General features: G+C 43.0%; 1 protein-coding gene across 1 annotated transcript in view; it reads left to right on the forward strand.

Annotated features, from left to right (window-relative positions):
- The window catches only part of thsd7ab (thrombospondin, type I, domain containing 7Ab), a 106822-nt gene that overhangs the window by 57458 nt on the left and 25285 nt on the right, over nt 1-24079 (forward strand). The window contains exons 10-16 of the mRNA XM_078287067.1: nt 8-43; nt 2419-2671; nt 12404-12519; nt 13881-14016; nt 15142-15245; nt 17042-17236; nt 18548-18814. Of these exons, the coding sequence (XP_078143193.1) occupies nt 8-43; nt 2419-2671; nt 12404-12519; nt 13881-14016; nt 15142-15245; nt 17042-17236; nt 18548-18814 (1107 nt within the window). The remainder of the gene's footprint in view (nt 1-7; nt 44-2418; nt 2672-12403; nt 12520-13880; nt 14017-15141; nt 15246-17041; nt 17237-18547; nt 18815-24079) is intronic.

The raw sequence follows: 24079 nt of genomic DNA on the forward strand, positions 1-24079 counted from the left end.
TCTGAAGGTCTTTCACGGGTGCCAAAGTTTCCAGAACTTTTTGGTAAATATATCTAGACTAGCACTGTAGTTGTACTTTTAGTTAGGTGGTAGTGTTAGAGTGGTTAAGGAATACAGTAGAAAACCCTTTCTCAACCAGTGTGAAAAGTCTTCAAATTGTGGCATTAACATGAGAAACTTATAGTTAATGGTAATGTAGGTATAATGATACAGATGTCCCACCACCATGGGGACATGATGTCATCATGCTGTCTGTCTGTGTGTAGACACAACACAATAACACAAGAACAATATGATAGAAACTTAATACTTAAGACCACAGGTTCCCTCTATAGAGTAGATGATCTAATTCAATTATGGAGCACCTTGCTGCATAAATTTGCATATTAATGAGGAAAATTTGATTTTCTTGAAACTACTATAACTCCTTAATGCTTCAAGATATGGAGTTCATATTAATGTTACCCATGTGTTATGTGAAGACAAGTATGTTGACATAGAAATGTTTGCTAATGAATGCATTAATTAGCTTAATTAATGACCTAATTAGCATAACTGATTATTTTGAAAATATCATGGTGATTATGGCGGGACATTATGCAGCTCAAGTTCCTCTGGTTTAGAATGGAAATGCCTCATCAGTTGGACGGCCATCAGCCCGCTGAATGATGTAACTCCAGATGCATGCTAAATGGCAACCGCTCCGGCTCTGAGATCATCCAATACATTATGGATGACGACGTTGTGAACAAGTCAGCAAATTGCTGAAATTTATACTGCAAACATGAATAAATATGAGTAAACCATATACGCTGCCTTTTTGTCACCCCATCATGTGAATTGTCTTTTCTGTGTCTAAAGCTGCTTCATATTTCCATATTGTCCAACATACAGCTTTTTCTAGGTCAATCTCCAGCAGCAACCGAGGCTCATTTGTGGCGCTATGTCATGCTAACATCGGAGCTAGCATCGCCACGTTGTTAGTCTGCTAAGCCGGCATAGAGCAGTCAGCAGAAAGGAAGTCATTTTCGTTTACCATTAGGGTGAGATTTGTCTGAGTTGGCAGTCTGTGATTCAGGCCCGGCTGTGTGTACACCGCTGCTCATTATGGAGTTGGCTCTCCGTCAACTCAGGCAGGGAAATACAGGTGTGGAGGACTCGCAGTACCGCAATCCCTCTCAATCTCTGCTGAAAGCCCTAAGTGTTGGCAATTACTCTAAACACAGAGAGGACTCTCTCACTCCATCGACCCACCGACTGACTGACTGACTGACTGCCACCTCGGAAGAAAAATGAGGCCGAGAGAAAGAGAGAGAGGGGACTGGGAGGGAGGTTTAGAAAAATAAATTGGATGGATGGAAGTTTTACACATGAGTGTAATGCATTAGAAATCTGACCCGTGACTCGCAGTAGGAGGCAACCTTTGAACCTCACAGTGGGCGTCAAGCTTTTGAACTGCTCTCACAGGCATTTGGGTCCTATACAGTCACTAGATAATAAAAATGGCTCCACGATAAGAGCTGGGCTTAGAAAACTTAACATACAGTCCAGACATTGTTACAAATACACTGTATGTTAAGTTTCCCAGATCCATATCGTCGAGGCATTTTTATCTTCTAGCCACCATATAGGAACCAAAGCTGTCACCAAAGCACACATCCTTTCTAATCCGACAAGATCCCATCCCAGTTTTATCATTTCAGACGTATTAGACTTTCCATTTCTGAGATCCAGGTGGTTGTTAGATCTGTAAACAGTACATGTGAGGTATCATTGGCATAAATAAAACGGGTCATTGATCTAATTCAGGCAGTACACCGTTCATGAGACTTAATGGGAATTAAAGATGCTTCGTGTAGCATTTATTATTGTCAGATTAATTGTGAAGAGGATGTTACTACTTATCCCCCCCTCCCCCTCCCTGGCATCGCTCCACGTGTTTGTTTTCTGTTTGGCTTTAGTGAAGAGGATAAACATGTTGATTGTGATTTTTCCATCAGAATTTCACTCCTTCTGCCATCTGCCATTGCGAGAAACTGTGAAAGCTTCAGCTCCGTTTGCGTTAGAATAGCACCCTCTTCCTGTTTTGTGCCATAAAGCAATATCCCTTTGTGCCATAAAGTAATCCAGCAGATATCCCCTTGAAATCCAACCCAGTGGCACACAATGTAAAATGCAGTGCTGAGGCTAGTATAGGCTGCCAGTCGTCTTGGGAATGGTCTCATTTGTTTACAGTTGTTTAATTGTACCAATGTCTCAAAAGTAATGTGGTAAATATTTGCTGATGTTAAAATGCACCTTTTAAAAAGATAGATTAATAGATAGATACAGTAGATCCATAGGCACATATATAGATAAACACTGAGAGAAGCATTTGTAAGACACATTAAAATCTACTGTATGTTTTGTTGTTCCCAGGTGGAGCCCTGTGCCCGAACAGCAGCGCCCTTCAGGAGGTGCGGAACTGTAACGAACATGCCTGCACAGTGTACCACTGGCAGACCGGGCCCTGGGGTCCTTGCACCGAGGACCCCTCCGCCTCGGCCCTCAACACCTCCGTGGCCGTCCGTGTTGGCGCCAACGTCGACGGCCAGGGTCCCTGCTCCACGGGCATGCAGACCCGCAAGGTCATCTGCGTCCGGGTCAACGTGGGACAGGTGCCGCCCAAGAAGTAAGGGATTATTTTGTAGTTTTCTGCTTATTTAGATGCCGGTTGAACGCTTGTGTACTTGGCCTTAATGTTCCCTCTAAGCCAGTGGTGTCTGGTCCTGTTGTCATGAAACGCCACACCAGCGCATTTATGATTCAAGTTCAGTGAAATCAGCTTCTGTAGTGATTTTATTTGTTTTATTTAACCTTTATTTAACCAGGAAGTCCACTTGAGATTCAGAATCTCTTTTGCGAGGGAGACCTGGCCTAGACAGCAGCAAATAAGGAGTAGTAAAAGAAGCAATTAAACATCCTAAAAGACAATAAAATAAAACAGAACAATTAGATACATTATAAAAACAATAAAACAGTGAGTTAAAGTTAATAACACAGCTGATCCAGCAGAGAGACAGTCACAGAGACAAGGAGTAGAGAGAAAACAACCTATAAAAAGCAAGAAGTCCGATTGACGTGGAGAACCATACCTCTCACAAAGGCCTTAAACTCGTTCATTGGGATGAGAGTCTTCAGTTTTAAATCATTTTTTAGCCTGTTCCAAGGAATAGGGGCCGACACCATGAAGGATTGATGGAGGATGTTTGGTTGGAATGAAAACCTGCTCACTTTTCTATGGCACAGGACTGGACACCACTGACTTAGAGCAGTGGTTCCCAATCATGTGCCACCAAGGCCCAAGAGTATGCAGGTTTTCATTTCAATCACTACTACAGCAACTGATTTCACCTTCAGCCAAAGAGAGGGATCTAATCAGTGAAATCAGCAGCTGTAGCTCAAAGAAGTGAGGGTAGAAAGTGCTTCCATTGGGTTTTGGTGTGTGGAAGCATTTGCTGAAGGTGCTCTTTGGTTTCGGGTTGCTGCTTGAGGAAAACCGAAGGTGTTCCGAAGCATTCTTCAAGCAAAAATTTAAAAAGCTTTTATTTCATGGGTAGTTCAAAAGAACATATTCAAAACAAGTTCTGCATTTCGGCCATGCTGCGGCCTTTATCACGGAGTAGCACACAGAACTGCGTGAAGAACAAAGCTGCAGTGTTTGGTTGGGATGAAAACCTGCTGATGCATGGTTGAAAAAAGTGATATGTGCATATTGATATGGGGATGAGTAATGAGGGGACATTAGTTCATATGACAACGCTGCAGATTATTACTTTAAGTGAGATGTTTTGATAAAGAACATTAACCGCCAAAGCCCATGTTTAGACTGCATTTGAACATGCCCACATTGCTGTCCATGTAAATAAGCGAGTGAGAGTGAGAGCCAGAGAGAAAAAAGAAAGGAAGATAGAGTCAGAGAGAGAGATGAAAGAGAGAGATGTCGGTTTTGGGAAAGTGACAGCGAGAGAGAAAGTGAGTCAGACAAAAAAAACAAGGGGAAGCTGACAGAGCCGGTAAGTAAGCTGAGCAGACTCTACGTGAAGTTAACTCCCAATCCATATCTCTCCTCCGCAGGCAACCACAGATAAATAAATAATCTCTCCGTCCCTGAAAGCCTAATTAACCCTGCCATTTTGGGCCCTCGTAATTTCTCATTGATGATAATGACAGTAATTAAATGGGATTGATATTTTAAGGCAATTTAATCACGAGGCAGATGAGAGACAAGATGTTTGTGGTTAGCTCTGAAGACCACACCGCAAGCCGCACCCTCTGAATGTACCAGCGAGTTTACTTTAAAGTCTGGCAAGAAGCTCAGCTCCAGCCCGGTGTGAGTTATGCTTGACTGACTATGTCGAGACTCAAGGATGAACGAGTAGATTTAGCTAAAATTATGTGTCAGATTTTACGCAAAGAAACCCAAAAGTAAATGTTAAAAAATGGAACGTCCTTGACATAAAACCTAGCAACGGTCTTCAAATTCATCTCTTTTTCTGGTGTTCTATTTGTTCCTTTTTTGAAAATCTAAGTGCCAGGTAATAATTCAGTCTAATTCAAGACCATCAAATTATTCTTCTTCCTTTCTCTCACTCCTCCCAGGCACGGTTGTAGGTGAGGAGAGGACAGGCGTATCAATTATTTATAGGGTGGGAGCGCGTTGTGTACAAGGCAAATGTGATTCATGGCGAAACACCTCATAATAAAATGAAGATTAATGCTCAGTTCAAGGGTGGCTGTTTGAGCAATTGACCCAGACACCAGACACCAGACACCAGACACCGGAGCTACGCTTATCAGCTTGCAGGACAGAGATGGAGGTCCAGGATGTCTTTCAGCACTTGTATTTTCTTTCCAATCTACACTGGCAAGGCAGTAAAAGCACAAGTCCAGCGGATGTGGGGGTGAGATGAGGAACTGAGGGGGGGTAGAGGGGTCAAGGGTAATGGCATTGAATAACCGGCAGCTGGTCGATTTGCCTCCATTATCTTTTTTTTTGCTGGTCAATAACTTTACATAATCAAAAGCCACTTGCTGTGAGAGCGAAAGACCAAAATGTAACTCTGTGCCTCAATATCACTAATGAGGAGTGAAGAGAGAAAATGAGATACTTGAGGAGAAAAGGAGAGTAGCGATGGTAAAGGTAGGGATCATTTAAATATCGCTCCCAGAGCCGTCCTAACTGTTTTACCAGCGCGGACTCACCTTCTCCCATCAAGCACCTACTCACCTATTTAATTAGACGAGGTGGTTATTGTTACTGACCTCAATTTAGTCGGTGTGAGGTGCTGGGAAATATATTATGTAGTCAAGGCCAAAGGGCACACACTTAAATCATGGCTGGAGTTGTTTGACTTCTTCAACCTAAGTCCCATTTAGACAGAATTAGTTTTCAGGCCATTTCTCTGATATGCAGTTATCACAGGACGTCTGTAATGTCAATGCCGAATTTGCACAGGATAAGAGAACTCTGTAATCCTTCTGAAAATGACGGAGATTGGATCGGCTAGGCGGTCTGACCTTGTTTTTATTTATTTGGCTTCATTTTTTGCTTCTAACTGATGTAGGCAGATAAAGACTTGTAATTGGTGTAGGCGTATTTAATGCTTCGGTAGGCCAACGGACTGAAGTTGAGCTCAGAGACAGAGGCATAAATTTCCCTGAGTGCCTCTGTGTTGATGAAAAACCAGACCTCTACTATGTTGATGAAAAAACAGGATGTGCTCTGGTAATGATTACATCACCTCAGCTCCTCTTGTTAAACTAATCCTATCTGAATAGAGCTCTCCTCTCTGAAAATGCCGGTTCGAGTTCTCTTCCAAGCGAACTGCCTCCCTCCAAAATCTATTAACATTGTGGGAACGCAGGTCACCAAATCTCTGTTGAATAAACAAGCTACTTGTGAGTCCATGTGACTTTTGTTTACAAGCTCTGGTTCACTTGTAATTGGGCGGCGTGAACCTAAACAAACCAAATACAGAAAATGCAACAAAGTAACATTTTCCACCATGGTTCACATCAAAGAAAATAAACTGCAGGTGTGATCACACTCTTAGTTTTCCTTTGCCTCGAAGGCAACATGTGCCACAGTGATCTGAAGGAGGAGGCAGGCGTCACTGTCCAATGTATAAAGCTTCTCTTCACCTGCCAGTGGTTCTGTCCATGGTGCTGAAGAAGCCTCTCTGCCTCTGAGTCCATTTGTATACAATATAGCTATGCCTCAGTGTCCATATCCTCTTACTCTAAGGCCATTATAGTGTTCTTTTGTATGTAGTCTGACTGTTGTAGCCTCTCAAAGATGTTGTTGTTTAAAGTCTTTAAGGTGGATTTTCCTCAGGCCAGTGTCACTGGCAGGGGTCCAGTGACAGGCTCCAAGCCAGCATTTCAGCTTAAACCTGCAGTGCAATGTGCTACACAAAGAAGCTTTCTGGGAGTAGAACATTGCTTTTATTTTAGCCATGGACACATCAAAGGTTTTAGCTGTAGTTCAGGACTTACACACACACACACGCACGCACATACACACACACACACGCACGCAACATCGAATAGCTTGTTAATCATCTATTTTTTTAGTAGTCCAGCTACACTGACAGACCACAATGGCATGTGGGCCCAGGATTAAAAAGGACCTGTGGAGGAAGCCACTGTTTACCTGCTTTGCACGTTCAACACCAAACAATCTGGTAAAGATCCAAAACAGTACTAGCAGCGCTCGGTCTCCAGGCCAACTGTTGCCAGGAGGCAGAGTTTCCCAGCGTGCACTCTGAAGTGACTTGATATGGTTGTTATTTCTGCCCTGTGTGTCTTCATCTGGCACAATCCAACTGGCAGGTATTCTTGATCAGCGCACCCGTGGGACCCCGGCAGAACAAACAAACATGGCCGCCTCACGCCCTGTATATGCAGATGTGCCCTGTCTCACTCACAGAGGGATCTGAGCTGTCTTCCTCACACACCCTGAAGCAGTGAACCTCACAGGGTGCATGTCACACACACACACACACACAGACACACACACACACACACGCACACGTAAATGCTCGCTGTCAAAGCCCAATAGAGACGAGAGACACAACAGAGGCAAATATGTCAGTGCCTCAGGCTTGGGCTGCTATCATCCTATCTACAAAACTGTTGTGGTGTGAGGGAAAAAACAACAACGTCTGCTTATTGATTTTGACAATCTGTGTGCTGAATGGCACCAAATGTGTTTGTATAATCACACTGATGCTGTGGAGGTTGTGAAGAAGGAAACTGAGTGATTCACAGTGATGCTGTTCGACAGGAGCTGTATTAAGACCAGTCAATCATCTCTCCTCCATGTCTTCTAATGGACGCTGTGTTTACTCCCTGCGTTATGACTGTGACAGATAGTTGAAAGCCCTCGAGGCAGAGGCCAAAGACGCGACTGGAGGGTCCTTGAAGAACTGCCACTGCTTTATGCTAAATTAAACAAATGATGTTCTTGTTTTGTTGTCCGTAATTTCGATAATTAAATTAATTAGGCCTTATCTTTTCCCACCAGACCTTGTGTTTTTGTGTACATTCTCTTAACACTGCTGACAGTTCTTTGATTTGAATGTCTTCTCTTCATTCTGCTCAACCATCTGCTCATTTTTTGAACAGGCTCTCACTGAGCAGATTACTCAAAGCGCTAATAGCAGCAAGCAAAACATAAGCATTAGCCTGGCTGCTCGTCTTAATGTCGTGCTTTGGGACAAGCTCCCAGTACCATGTTGTGTATCCCTTTGCCTCGCTACAAATCATGACATTTAAAGATCATTATGAGATCGTGACACCGACTGGAGCCAGCAAGTCAGTTAAAACCAGATGCCATTACTGGATAGCTTAATTCATTTTAGTTTCGTTTATCTCCGCAGTGATAAAACACAGAAGTAAAGTGATAAGGCACAAGAAGAAGAAGAAGGAAAAAAATAGAAATGTGTGCAGCTGAGATAAAATACCCCGATAGGCTTCTTAAAAAAATCGTTTCCTCAAAACAAACAAACAATAACAAAAAAATCAAGATGGCAGGCGAGGACACAAGTGAATTGGATAATAGAGACAAAATGACAACAGAAGACATGAAGGAGGAAAACGGTATGACAATAACAAAATGTATACACGATAAAAAATGCATAAATGACAATATTATGATGCCTTCACACCCCCGCGGACAGAGTCTTCCAGCCATGCATTGTGCTGTAAGTATCCTGGCTGCTTTGTGCTCTGCCAGCAAACATGGCCTGTTTTTCCTAAACTGGAAAGTAATTGAATTTTAATCATCTAAATTTGGATAATACCCATCATTAGTGGGGCTACAATACAATTAGACTAAGAGGGAACAGTGCGGATGGTTCTCTCTGCTAGAGGGGATTCTGGTTTTACGGCAAGTCATCTCAAATTTATCTATATATATATATAAATCATTTTTAACAAACAGGTTAGATACAAATGGATTTACGGAAAACAAATAACACAAATACACTAAAAATCACGAGTTAAAGCTGTCTTAACACATAGATTCGCCCTATTTGTCCAATGAAATTCTGGTGTTGGGTTTGGACACTTCTCCACCCGCATGAAGTGATGAATCAAAACTCAAGAGTGAAATGCAGACTGTTTTCTACACAGCATTGAGTGATGCTGGATCTTCTGCCTCTCTTGTCACTCTGGTATCCTTTGGTATAAAGCAGTCACAGATTGGCCGGATCATCACAGTTTACTGACATCACATTACATGACTTCTGGGTACTGAAGTTCAAATTTTTCAAACGGTTATCTCTCGCTGCCATTTGGAGCTGCCAACGTGTGTAGTTGTTTAGCCCAGCTTTAATAAAACAGAAGTCGTGCCAGAGTGTGTGTGTGTGTGTGTGTGTGTGTGTGTGTGTGGCTGGTACGGTGGAATTTAAGGTAAAGCGAGCTGCACTAAATAAATGGGTCCTTTAGTTCTCTGAGGTGTAGTTTGGTATGCTGAGCACCTTCTGCCTGGATCAAAAGCTCAAGCCAAGCTGTATTTTCAAACTCCAGTGTTTTATCTTAATGGAATGTTGTTCTATTGATGTCGTCCTTTCTGGCTGTCTCACAAGTGCTGAAGTGTAGTTCATCCTCACACATTTACCACTATGGAGCAGCAGGGAGACCTGGTGGGTAGAGAGACCAGCCTGTAACAAGAAGGTCAGAAGTTCGATCCCTACAGCCATCCTTGTCAGTTGATATTTTTATTCCAAAAATGTTTTAAGTCACTTTAAGTATTTCCAAAATACAGTTTCATCTTCTAAAATGTTGATAGTTTGTAGGAAAAAGGTCTAATACTTTTTAATGGCTAATAATAATAGCTGATAAAGTTTTTAATTCATGACAGCAATTTTGTGAGTAGGAATCACTTATTCCCAAAGGGTAGATATCTCATTTGAAACAAAACTCACTCCACAACTTCAAATACATTTTGTTTAATATGGCAATTAAAGTGTTCCATAAAAGATATTACAAAGCTACACCTACTGATGTCGTGATGCCTGTGCAAGCTCGCCTGTTTGGATCTGTGTGTAGGTAAAAGATGCATTTGATCCCATCATGACCCATTAATCTCAGAAATGTATCATTATCCTCATTAATGTCTGAGTTGCCTTCATGTTCTCTGCTCCCTCTCCATGAAACTCACTGCAAAACAATTTAAAGCTGAAAGAGCTGCTCTGTCTAGGCGAATTTCAACTGTTAGCGAATGATCTGGTGGCAGACTAAAATAAGAAGCTGTCTTTGCTTTGTTTAGCCAAGATTTAAATAAGTCTGGGCCATGAACCTGCTGGTTTGATGTTGGACTGCCTACTGGAGCGCTTATATAAAAACATTTCCCTTTGCTGTCTCTTCTGTGTGACTTTCATTGCATTTAGCTTTGTAGATTGTTCTATGCTGGTGATTTTTGTCTTGATGCCTAGCTCTAGGCCAGGTTTTGCATGAGAAAGAGCTTCTTGATCTCTATGGGACTAGCTGGTTAAAGTAAGGTTAAATAAAAATGTGATAAATGAAATCCTTGGTGGCCTAGTGGTTAGCGAGACCGTCCTGCAGTGCCGGGTTCAGAGGTTGGATCCCAGCAGCCTTGGGTCCTGCTGAAGTGTCCTTGAGCAAGACACAGAGCAAAGACACCTGTTCCCCTCACTGTAAGCAGCTCTGCGTAAGAGCGTCGGCTAAACGCTGTAAATGTAAATGTATCCTCCCCTGCTGCATCCGGCAGCTGTTTTGCCTGGGTACCATTCCCTTGTATGAACACACCAGAGGATTTGTTCCGCTCGAGAGGGATTTAGCTCTGTCTATTGGTATTAAAAATAAATCTCTCCTTGTGTCGCTGTTACATTATTACATTTTGCCTGTGAGGCTCCCTATCGCTCCCCCGATAACACCATGCTAACGAGTACGGAACGCCCAGAGGAGAACGCTCATTCTTAGCAACATTAAACCTGACCCAGATGATCGGTGTATCAGCCATAGGATGAGGAAACGGAGCTGCAACATCATGCTGCGAGACCGGAGAGGCAGCGTTGCAGAGAGATCAGATTACAGGATGTCTTTCAGCAGGTCTATCTCGTCCTGTTTATCTATGTCCAGTGGTATGCACAGGGGACCTTCGGTGCTTAAATGGCTGAAGATTAACCACAACCCTTGTTGGAGAAACCTCAGCCTGACCCTCTATCCCGCGTCATCAAAAGGATTATCACTCAATGATAGCAGAATCCAGTTAAAACAAGGGAGTTTTTATCCTCAGGCCTGTCTACTAGTCTGCTGGTTTTACCCTTAAGGAAATCTCTGTGTTACAGTTTCCTCACTGAAGAGGAATTAATGTAAACCATAGTCATCTGGATCTGCTGAAGCTTTTCCTGTCATGTCTATATCGCTCTGTAGGGGAATATGACCCACTATTCTCTATATAGTTCAACAATTGTCAGCCAGATGGCATAGATCAGTCATAGAGTAGACATGATTGCTATGCTTTTCATCGGTTTTTATTGCCCTAGATTGTGTTTAGGATAATTCCAGCTTGTGTTCAAGCAATAGAAAAGATGGTTGTTTTGCCTCAGAGGAACACAATCCACTCCTGTGGCACCTGGTTCTCAGATCTAAATAAAACATGCCAGGCTGGAAAAGAGGAATTCATTATCCTTGTAACTTAAGGGAAAGTTCTTTTTTTTCATGTGAGATTTGAATGGTCTTTGGCCAGTAGTCTAGGTAAAGCTGGAATGCATGGTTCATGTCCCTGGTAATCGCTACACAAAGGTCAAAGTCAAAGGTCAAAGTTTCATCCCCGCTAACGGTAGATAAATGGAAGTTATGGGGGCCGTTTTGGGCAAACCATCCTCATTGTGGTTAAAGATGTCACTAGGCAAGTTCGCACATTGATGGCTCCAAATGGCAGCAAGAGGTAACTGTTTGAAAAATTTGAAGTTCAGTACCCAGAAATCCTCATGTTTACGTTCATGTTTGTGATGCTTTATAAGGAAACCAAAGAGACAAGAGAGGAAAAGATCTAACGTTGGTGAGTCCAGCTTTCTCTGAATGGAGCGCTGCTCACTGCTGTTTAGGAGACACTTTGTATTTCACTCTGAAGTTTTAATCACTTTCTGTGGGCGGAGAAGTGTCCATATCTGACAAAAGAATTTAATTTAAGCAAATAGGGCGAATCTACAGGGTCTCGGTTAGGGGGGATGGGACGCTCTTCTCTACTGCAGCACTTTGTGATTTAGGCTGACGGGTGTATTTTTATATAAAAATCTTGCCTAGTGCAGCTTTTAAATAAACTATGATTCAGCACTATGATTCACTTAGCATTAACAGTGGCAAAAGTTTGCCAATGTTTGTGTAGTGATTACCAGAGAACCAAATCATGCATTCAGGTTTTATCTGGTCCTTCGGCTGTTCTGAGGCCAAAGAACCATCTGGCTATCACATGAAAATACAGGAAGTATCCTTCAGCGTGAGGAGGTGTGACCAATATTTTCGTTCAGCGCCAGGTGATAACAAAAGTTTAATATGTGCTCTTATCCAATCTGCCACGTAACCTAATCTGAGCTTTTTCACCTAAGGAGTGAGTTTACGCCACGGGGCGCTACCAGGCGGTGTCAACCGCGTTACACAGGGCCTTGGGTTAGTTTCAGACTTGTTTGTGTTGTGTTATCTGAACGGCACAGTGTCCCCCAAGGAGAACCCACTGAGCCAAGAACCTACTGCTGTACATCAATATAATTCTGTTTTTTGGCCTGTGAGGTGAGTCATTTTAGACCCCTCGCTGTTGTGTTTTGGTGTACGTGTCAAGAGTTCCCAACAGTGTTATTGTACAAACCCCACTGTGTGTGTTTGTGGTGTCTAGGTGTCCCGACGGGCCCCGTCCCGGCACGGTGCGGTCCTGTCAGCTGCCCTGTAAGAAGGACTGTATCGTGACCCCGTTCAGCGACTGGACACCCTGCCCCGTTACGTGTGATGCAGGTACAGTTGATGTGAAGTAATACTGTCTTATACACAAAAAGGATGGAACATCAGTTTATATTTTATGTAGTTTTCAATTTTTATTTTGATTTCAGTTTACTTTCAGTTAGTTTTCAGTGTTGCTTTGGGAGTTTTAGTTTAGTTTTTGTTTTTTACAAGTTTGGTTTCAGTGTAGTTTTTTATTTTGATTCAGTTCAGGTTTTAGTATTTTTAGTAGGGATGGTGTTTTTTAAAGGTATAATGCTAGAAATTCAGAACAGGTACTTTGTAAATGTTTGCAACTTTTATTGTGTAATACAAACAATAAATAATACATTCTTTTTCAGATATGTTATGTTAATTTTTTAGGAATGAACCCTTTTTTAACCTGCACATACACAAAAAAACAAAAACTTGACAAGATAGTTACTTTCGCGAAGTCGCGTTTTTATTTTTGTTTCATTGTTTTTAACATAGTTTTCGTAGAGATCAATTATGCAGGTGCTGCTGTGACTTCAGCTCAGTGTTGGAGGATACACAGAAGCAAGTGCAAATTCACTGTGTTGAAAAACAGAGGCGGGACCCTCTGCGCCGCGCCGGACACATTAACTACCCAGTGAGCTCTCCAATCTACGCAAATTCATCCACTCACGTCTCGTTACAGATAATTAATTTGACAGATTGGCATGTTGGACGACCTTTGGGCGACCTCTTTTAGTGCGCCTGGCAAACCGATTCGCCCATGGCTACAAGTGTCAGCAAGTGCGTCGCATTGTTGTTGTTTTCACGCTGTGTGAGAGAAAAACAGCCTTCAGATGAGGTCACCTTAGTCAGACAGCCATCGCCCCGGCCCGGCGAATACATTAAATTGATTTATGGCTTGAAATCATCATCGTTCATATTTTGATGACCTCTTCATATGACACTGCAGCATAAATCTCTTCATTTTCCACACACTGTACTGATGGTGGTGCATTTTGATTTGATGCTGCTGATATCTTCACCTTGTACAGAGAATTTCTCACCACCCACACACAAAGGTTTGGAAGCAGAGTTCAGGAGTATCCAGAGGCTCATTTGATTTTAATGAACTACTTCGGGGCATCTGCCACACATGTAAATCCCATAAATTTAATCTAAGTTGAGTCAAAGGTCTGGTGGGATTTTTCTACATCTTCCGTGTTGGTTGGATACCTCTGGTAATCAGAAGCGCATGCTGTTTGCGGTAGCTGTCCCATTAGATTTGTCGATAGCGATCTCAAGGTCCATTCTGCAAGGACTATTAAAAAGAGCAGCTCAGCTTATCATTCTGGCATTCTTCTCATCACTTTCCCGTGGAAACATTGCTCATTTTAATTCAATGACGGTCTGTGTCTGTTCAGCCGGTAATGTTATGAAGAAAAAGCAATCGAGGAACCGCCTCGTCATCCAGCTGCCATCCAACGGAGGCCAGGACTGTCCCGAGGTGCTGGAGGAGGAGAGGGACTGTGAGGCCCCCAAAGTCTGCCCAGGGTTCAGGTACAAGCCATAATGCTGTTGTCAGGTTACATTTTTTATTATTTTTTATTTTTTTGATTTTACTTTAATTGAAAGAGTACTTGTCATCAGTGGGTTGAAATTTTTTGAGGACCCTTGGGCTTAAAGCATAAGTCCAGCCATTTTTGACCTTGACTTGGACCCTATTTTCCCATCTTTTTCCATCATACAAATCGCCTCTGATGAAAATCTCATCAATTGCTTCACTATAGAGCTACTTAAGTCTTAATTGCCTGGGTGCAGCTCTCCAATACAGTCCTAATGGGCCAAAGGACACTCCAAAAATAAACCCCTCTCTTTACTCCTTACTCTTTATTGTCTGGCAAAATGAACAGTGAAAGTTGGCAGGTCATGTATGAACTGAAATGTGCCATTACAGAGTGATGATGATGATGTTGATGATGACACACTTTGGGTGCTTTTGGGGTCAATATTAGTATCCTTTGGCTCTATAGGACTGTATTGGAGAGCCACAGTAAGATGCAAGTAGCTCTATAGTAAAGCAATTAACAAGATTTTGGTCAGAATTTATTGGTATGATGGAAAATGAGGGGAAAATAAGGTCCAGGTTGAAAATGGTCATAGTTAAGCTTTATGAAATCCATTGTATGATTTTAAAAATGCATGTACAGTAATCTAAAAGAAAGGCATTTTCTTAATTCCTTCCTTTTTGACGTTTTGCAACCGCAAGATTTTTATCTGACAGCAGCGATAATCCTGTTTTGTCTAAACTAAAGCTGTGCTACAGCTTCTTATGATGATTACAGTGATGATGATCAGGAGCATGAGAATGAAGATATTCAATAAAAATGATGTTAAACAGTGATAACGATGCCATGGCCTTGACATCAGAATCAGATAGAGAATAACTTAATTTGCCTGGTTAGATAAATATACAGGAATTTGTCTTGGTGGCTTTGGTGATGGGACATATTGCTAGCTCGCATACAGTAGTAACATACAGTAGTGAATACTGACACACATGGCATAGTGCAAGACATACAATACACAGTAGACTATATCACTCTGTAGTTATGTGTAATGTTAAGTAGTACGGCATACAGTATGGCTGGCATGGTGTGACTGAACTGTCCTGACTCATTCCAGGTGGAAGACCCACAAATGGAGGAAGTGCCAGCTGGTTCCATGGCTCCTCAGACTGGACAGTCCTGGGGCTCAGGAGACTTGTGGGCCAGGACTTCAAACAAGAGGTACAGAAACCAATCCCTTCATCCCCCATTTGCCTCTGCATCTTCAGCGAACCAGCCCTAATCGTCCTAAATGAAATTGTTACTCATTGCGCTGCCTTTGGACCCCGGCCACGAGGAAACAGATGGATGGTGCCAGGGTTTCGAGAAAAGGCCAATTTTGCTACTTAGAGCACACATCAAATCCTCCTACTTGTGAGACAACATGAACCGAAGCTGACACTCATGAAAACACCGACAAGAGACTTTTTTTTTTTTATTTAATCCTCAGTGAGTTTGGAAAGGAAACGTCTTCACAACTCATCCCGCGCCTCTTGAGACTCGTTTGACAGTTTGAGTTGTTTTACTCCTGCCTTTCTGCACCTCAGGCTCTTGTCATGCAATTTTAATCGAATGTTTCTTGTTGAAATTTGGGAGAAGATGCTGCACCTTGCCTATAGCACATGACAGCACAACCTGTTCATGCGCTTCACGCATAAGTGACAAGTATTTTGAAGGAGCCGGGGCTCTCCCTCTGTGAAAGAATATCTCCGCTTGCCTTTTATGGCGGATGGATGTGCCATGTAGTCCTGAGAGGCTTTCTTAAAAATCCAATTTCAGGGGGTCACGCAGAATGATCAATTTCATTATGTTCCACCTCCTATAGAAAACCATTATTAGTGGCTATATTTCCATTTCTTCTATGCTAGCATACATTAATGGACAGAAAAAAAAATTAGGTCTTTTGTCAATTTATTCATGAAAATGCTTTAAGGTCCAATTTAGACTTACTCAGCCATACTGTTCCGTATTCTCTGCAGCTGTTCGGTGATTTGATACCATGTGACAGCGGATGTCCAGGTCTCACACCTCTGAAACTTCTAATGGACAGAGTTCATTTTGTCGTTGACTTAGACCAAATGAGATAAACTGTCCTTTCTCTTTTCTGTCTAACAGTGTCTCATATACCTGGACAGAGCTTTTCCTTAGGGGAAAAAAACAGTACAGTCCCTCTGACCAGCAGAGTCACTGCTACTGAGTGTCAGTGCACACACACACACACACACACACACACACATACAAACACACACTCTGTCACACTATTGCACATGCACACCTGCAAGGATGTGTGTGCCAACCCTCTCTCTCCTCTATCTCTCTCTCTCTCTCTCTCTCTCTGTCTCATACACACACACAGACACACACACACACACACACACACTCACAAGCTATAAGACCCGACCTCACACTCCAGCAGACGGAGGCTTTCCAAACCAATAGCTAGTGCCCAGGGGGGGTTCAGCAAAAAAGTGCTTAGAGATTGATTTCTGTATGAAGGTACAACCCTGCAGAATGTCTGCATCAGAGAAAATGAAATATTGCAGCATCACAAGTAATACCGTTTATTGAAAGTACAAAGAGTCGGATGATGCAAGATGAATTCGCTCGTGGGCATCAAACCAATTGAGGTAGCGATGCACGTGTGTATACACACTGCTCATAATTGTTATTTTGTGTCTACATGACCCCCATGAGATCTGATCTGAATTAGTTTTGATCTATTTTTCATTAACTCTTTAGTTGCCCTCTTTTCTGTTTAATGTTCTCACTCGCATCCTCTTTTATTACCATGCTACAGTATGTTGCACTTCTGAAAACCTACCATGTTGCTCTTTAACCTACTTTCATTTTGCTCCTTTAACACTTACCGTGACTACTAATCAGTCTGTTCAAACAAAAAAAAATGGCAAACAACAAAATGGCCTCTTACACCTTCTAATGGAGCCTTTCTCCCCCCGCAATTCCTCCAATTCCTCCAGCGGTGTCCTGTCGCCAGCTGGACGGGACGCAGGCCGACATCAGTGAGTGTCTGAAATTCGCCAAGGCCATGCCTCCCATCACTCAGCGCTGCCAGCTCCCCTGCCAGGATGACTGCCAGCTCACCAACTGGTCCAAGTTCTCCTCCTGCACAGCCGACTGTGTAGGGGTCCGCACCAGAAAGAGGGCGCTGATAGGTGAGGACAGAAAACAGCACAGCAAACAAACAATGTGGCTGGGTTTTGGACCCGTTTTAGACAAGTTTATTTGCACTGCAGTGTAAGTGGTGGTGATGCACTAGGCAATCTTGGGGGGGGGGGGTAATGTTGATGGGCAAGGCTCCAAGAGACAGGCAATAAAGTGAAACACAAGGTCATAAATCTATTCAGAAGGTTCTTGCCAACTAAATGTTCCTGTGGGCTTAAAGCAACAATGCTGAAAAAACTCCTCAGCCATTGTTGTCCATCAAAGTTTCCCCAAAGAATTGCCCCGTCATGAATGCGAAATGACAGCGGTGGTGTAATGTATTGCCACAACAGGTTATATGGAAAAAGGCTGCAACAAAATCAGATGCATCAACTGGGAAAGTAGGTTTAATAGCCTTTATTTCCCCCTGATATCAAAGTTGAGTGTTTCTTGACCCATTCATCAGGGTTTGAAAGACCAGAAAGGCCATTTACTGGATTTATGTTGCTGAAACAATGGCTCATGGAGAAGCAGGCAGCACATAGCAAATGTAGCTTTACATGTATTTCTTTTTTTAACTTTTGCAATCTATCTTAAATCCCAAAAGGTAACCAGACACCACAAGTCTGGAGATTTCAGTTTCCGGTGGCTTTGAAATGAATCATTATGTTAAGCAAAACATATTCTGCTGTCTGTGATGTTAACATTACATGACCTTGACAGACAGATTGCAGGGTGCTGCACAGCGGTACAGTATGCTGCTTAGATGTAATTAGCAACAATCAGCTCTGGTCCCTTGGCATGATGAGCACGAGGAACTGCATCAGCGTGATTTTAATGTGAAAGGAGACGGGCAGGTAAAGAGAGACAGAAAAAGATGCTGTAGGTAGCCAGTTAGACAGAAAGAAAGTCATCAAAATCACCTCTCCTATATGCATGGGAAGCGACGTCTCCTAATGATAGACTGCGACAAGAAAAAACTGTGTCTCTGCACGGTGATCTTTGATTAACAATGCTTGACGTGTTCGAGGACAAAGAACGTCAAGCTTTTTTAAGTAAAAGAGCACTCCGCTTGAAACAATTGTACCGGCGCAATCTATCATCAGGAGTTGCTGTCCCCCCATGCGTGTGGGACGTGTCATCTAGCGTAGGTGATTTTTTTTTCTATTTTCGGTGAGCACCGCGTTCCAGAAGAGGCCTTGATAGTAGCCTCGGCACATCATGATGAGGCATACAGTCAAATCAGCCTGAGACATCAGCCAACATCAGAGTCACCTTTCTCAAGGCAAGTCTCCTCATCCCGCTCCCTCTCCGCTGCTTAGGGAGGAGCAAGAAGAAGGACAAGTGCAAGAACACCCAGATGTACCCTCTGAGCGAGACGCAGTACTGCCCCTGCGACAAGTACAACGCCCAGCCGGTGGGCAACTGGTCCGACTGCATCCTGCCCGAGGGCGGCAGGGTGGAGAGCATCCTGGGAATGAAGGTCCAGGGAGACATCAAGGAGTGCGGCCAGGGCTACCGCTACCAGGCCATGGTGTGTTACGACCAGGACAACAGGCTGGTGGAGACGTCGCGCTGCAACAGTCACGGTGAGTTCATATGTGTGTGTGTGTGTGTGTGTGTGTGTGTGGGCGTAGCCTTAATCCCCCTGAGCCTGTCACTCAGAGCAGAGATTTAATCGCATCGTGCATTGCTCTGTTAAGTTTGACCTGCGACCCCTAATGATGGCCGCTGATCTGACACAAATCTGCACTAAAGCACAGAGATAGCAGCCTTGTGGTGCTGCATGTAGCAAGTAGGACGTTTTTTTTTTCCTCTCCAGCCATGATTTCTTGGTTTTAGGTGAGAGATATACTGTAGCGCATTGGAATTCTGCAGATACAAGAATAACTTTTGTCCTGTTAAATATTCATCCGGAGCCAAGGATTTTGTTTGTGCACATATGAACTCCCTCCCAAGGTGGCTAGCGACTCATTTTGAATACTGAATTTCACATAAGGAGGCCTTTTTCTGGCACATTCCTGTCACAATCATTTGTCTCCTCGTTGTAAGGTCTTATCTTAGATCCAAAATACTTCAAGCAAAGAATCTGGGCTCAGAAACTCGTTGTGAAATTGCTGTGAAATAGAATGCGGGAGATGTTCAAATGAATACATCAGTGTTGTGCATATATAAACATGGTTTAAGTCTCCTTGTGTGAGTCACAGATTCAGATATGCGTCAGTTAATCTGAGTGTGGGTGTGACAAGAGCACGTCCTAAGAATGGTGTGTGTGTGCCAGCTTTTGCTTATGTTTACACCTATGCGAATGTTTGTGTGTGTGTGTGTGTGTGTGTGTGAGCGTGTGCAACGATGCGTGCGTCTCCAAGCATCATTGAGCTTAGAAAAAAAGAATGCTCCTTGAGGTGTATAGAAAAACAAAAACACATTCGTGAAGCCCGGCTTTAGTGCATCTCAGCCCCCCCCCTCTTCCCTCCAATTCAATCTCTCTCTCCCCCCCATTCTCTCCGTCGCTCCCCTTCTCCATATCTGCCATTCTCTCCATCTCAGCCATCACCACTTTTGATCTTGATAGCAGAAGAGACACGGTCCTTCCACGACTCCGCCGCTGACACGATGCCCCGGGCGACGATGGCGATAGGGCAAACTGTGCCACCGTTATCTCGGTCTTCCACAGACATCAATGGAAGACGGGGATTATCATTAAAAGCGCACGTCGATCCGCGCCCCGACAAAGACGCGGCGTCGCTCACTTCTCAGATTGCCTTGTTCCTCTTTGAGGGGGAGCGAATGATATAAGGGGAGATAATGTTGAATCTTTTGAGCGCCGTTCTGAATGGCTGTTCTCTGTAGATGGGTTCTCTTATTCAGACTTTGCACAGTCACAGGAACTCACAGTTTGAGAATTGTGTTTCACAGGGCCTGGAAAAATGATGGAGGATAACACATATCCAAAAGGTTTTGGATAGATATCGGTCAAAAGATTAATGTCAAACTTGGCTGCTGGGGGATCTAGTTCTGTTTGAAGTAGTAATAACCCAAATAACAAATGTCCTGATTATATACAGTGAGTCCCCAGCAATAATTGTAGTTAGCCACAAGAAGATGTGAAACTAGTGTTGTAGGCCAGTTCATCAAAAGCAAGACCAAGTCAAGATCGATACCAGAGCCAATCAAGTCCCATTCAAGACCGAGACTTTGAGCGGGCTGAGACCGAGGCTGAGGGGAGTCGAGTCTCGGGTCAACACCAAGACCGGGACGTTGCAAGTCCAATTCAAGATGTGAGGGCTGTAAAGTGACATCATTTCAGCCAATCATTGGTTCCTGTTGCAGGGGAGTTTTAGATCCAGTCTCACTAAAAAAGAAAACAAAAAAATCTGTTGATGTACAAGGGGGTGATAATTATGGGACTCCATTTATGTACTCAACTGGTCTTGAAATAAAATCCTCATTTTTAGTTGGTGAAGACCGAATAAAAATTAGGTTGATTCTGAGAGGAATCCAAGACCTTTAAAATGTGATCTGAAGACCAAGACCAGTCTCAACCTGAGACATTAAAACAAGGAAAATGTAACATTTAAACGCTGGTAAATATTGATCATAGAAATTGTGCTAAAAGTCAAGGCATAGCCATGGAAAATCATTGGACCAAGTACCCTGCTGTTTGCTTTAAATGTATTATTATTTATTATTAGTCCATATATGTCTTTTATTTAATACGACAAGTGACCCGTAATGCCTTGCCCTTTAGGATGACTTAATATTCCAGGATGGCTCTGGGGGCTCTGCCTCGTCTGAGCGGGGTGTGGGCAGGGGGAGGGGATGTGTCGCTGTGGGGAGCCGTGAAAGGTAAAGCTTCAGGGCAAATATCTTGCTGAGGACCTGTGAACTTGAGCAGTACTGCAGTGAACGGGTTTGGCGGTGCATGACGACCCATATTTGTAATAAGAAGAGAAGCACACCGGGTGGCCGGTGCTGTAAAAATTAGCTTATGCGGTTTTTAATGCTGCAACATGTAGGAACTGTGTTGTCAGCGTCTGATTGGGCTGCTGTTGTACATCAGAAAATCCATCTGGCCTATGATGACTCAGCCTAACTTTACCCCTACTCTTAACCGACCAAGTTTTTCTGTCTTATTTTATTTATTTTTTTTATTTTTTTTTTTTCAGTTTCCAGAAAATCTGAGAAGTTATCTTGTTAAATTGTGGGATATCAGGGAATTGACAAATGTATCACTGTACAAGATATCAAAAAAAATCAGAATATATTTTTTAGATTGGTCAAATCACATGGTTTTTTCAGTCTAAACCGAGTGCCAACATGCCAGGAATATGTATTTTTTGTTTTTGTTTTAGGTTATGGAAATGCTCTGCTGTAAATCCATAGAAAAGTCAGGGAAATTAAGCTAACTTGTCATCAATTCAAGCTAACCTTACCAGGAATATATAAGGATAGCAAATCCTGTCTAAGAGTGACAATGGGGGTGGGAAACTACCACCCACAAGCCAAATGCTGGTAAATTTTGGCTGTTGCTGTTAAGTTTGTCTACTCCAAAAGAAAAGTAGCAGACTGCACCCTTATCTTTTGCAAAAGAAATAAACAATTTATTGGACTAGACTACCTCTGTCTTCGTCAAGGTATGGGCAGAGGCGAAAACATGTTGCTAGTCTATAAATTGTTTATTTGTTTTGCAAGGGATGAGTGTGCGGTCTTCGATTTAAATATGGACCAGTGACCTCCACCTTCCTTGGGTGTGCTTTCTCAACCTCTCAATATTTGATTAAGTTTATCTACCAGCCAATTTGGTGGGCAGCCAACCATCAAACATCTTATTCAAAAGAGCGTGTTAGGCAGTCAAATAGAGAAAATGGCTGTTGAATTTGGGGATTTAGCAGCCATAGTGACATATGAACCAAAAGTATAGTTTCCTGCCCTGAGGGCAACTGCTTTGGGAGCTATAGCAGGAGCTTGTGACAGGTTACGAGTTAACTTGTAAAGGCAACAGGGAGCAATCCCCAAACCTGGATTTAGCCCAAACCTCTCTGAGAGCTTGGCAAGACACCTAACAAGTTTATATCAGTTGAACTGCAAGTGAACTGCAAGCAGAGCTACAGCAACATTTGAACCGCAGCTGAACTGTAAGTCGCAGGGTGGTGATTTATAATGACTGGACCCGACTGCAGGGCTGCAGCTGAAGGTCGAAGGTGACGCAGCTGATTACAGAGGGCATGCTGAACTCAGCAAGGAGTCGAGGAGGAGATGCAGATCTGGACTGAGGGGCACCGCAGTGTGAGGTTGTCAGGCGGAAGTGTGTGTGTGTTTATTATGTCGCAGGGCAGTTAGGTGTGTCAAAGTGCCATTAGTCCTGCCTGGATCAAGCTGACTTTTTATGATCCAATCATATTAGCTTTTATGAACCTTTCTGCTCCGTTTTGAGGTGTTGGGGTGGCCCAGAGACCGCCTGTCAACTAGCCCAGGTTTAAGCCCCACGTCAGCACCCATCCACCCTGAAGTGTGTGAGAGCAAGACAGTAAATCCCTCTGTCCTCTCTGGAGGGGGGTAACAGAAAAGAGAATTTCCCTACAGGGATCAATAAAGTATCACATTATTATTATCGTTAGCAGACTCAGGCTTGTTTGTTTTTGTTTGCAGCACCAGATGGGTATCGTTACAGCAGCAGGACAATTTAGATAGTGTCAGGTATATTAAATCAATCTTAGAAAGTAATAATAAATCAGGTAGTCTAACACTCTTGCACAAATTGTATTGTCCTCTGTGGCAAAACTTGTACATCTTGTACTCCAAGCAGGTTAAAACAATGCTAAGAGTTGGGTGGTAGTCTAAAAGTTAGAGAAGGCTTCCTGACTGGAAGGTTACTTCCAGCAAAAGAAAGTGAATGAGTAACACTCTCTCCTCCACTTAACCCCCATTTGCCCCTGTGGAGCCTCTCAGCGGCCAGCAGTAGGATGTGGTTGTACTGTGTGTGAAGGTGAATAACTGTATCAGTGTGAAGCACGGTGCTGCTGAAAAACAGCACGTGTGCTCAGCAAGAGGTTAAAAAAAAAGGATAAAAAAGGTGAGGAAAAAATGATTCCCCAATACTTTGTCAAGGTCTGTTTGTAAGGAGCCGTATTGACTGGCTAGCATGCATGGGATTCTTCTGAATCTTATTACTTACTATCGTGGGAGTGTGTTTGCAAAGAACCTGTCAGTCAATTTAGCTCTACATGTTTCTCACTGAGAAGCAAAGCAATCTAAAAGAGCCCACATCAGAAAAGGGAAGTGGTTAGGCATCCAGCGAGACACTCCACTTTCTCGGCTCATTCACCTTATCGATTTTCTTAATCAAAGGCTAAATTGATTTACAGGCCAGTGCTGTTATGTAAGGCTAAAAAATGTATTAGGTTCCCTCTACCAAACAGACTTTCTCGGAGCGAGTGAAAAAAATCTTGTTGAGAAGTTGAAGAAATCTTGTTACGCGCTGACACAAAGCCAGCGGTTCAGAAGAATAATCCCTTTCAGCATATTTGACTGAACCTTGGCCTGTGTGTGCTGGCAGAAACAGAGGAAATCACAGCCCAGAGACGGGGAAAGATCCAAATAAACCAGAGTAACCAGCAGAGTCAGATGCTTAAAACTGGCCCCTTTGACTATGTCATGACCCTTCGCACCAGCCCAGCAGAGGAAAAAATAGATTGAAATGATAAAGCTCGCTGCCAGACCCAACCACCGCTTCACTATATTTTTAGACTTTTATATAACAGACCATGAAATTGGACCTTTTGAATATAGGGCCTATTTTCATTCCACACTCTGGGCTGAAAATCAATAAGTGCATTTAGATTAGTTTGTGA

This window comes from Centroberyx gerrardi, chromosome 12 (assembly GCF_048128805.1).
Source record: "Centroberyx gerrardi isolate f3 chromosome 12, fCenGer3.hap1.cur.20231027, whole genome shotgun sequence".
Classification (NCBI taxonomy): domain Eukaryota; kingdom Metazoa; phylum Chordata; class Actinopteri; order Beryciformes; family Berycidae; genus Centroberyx; species Centroberyx gerrardi.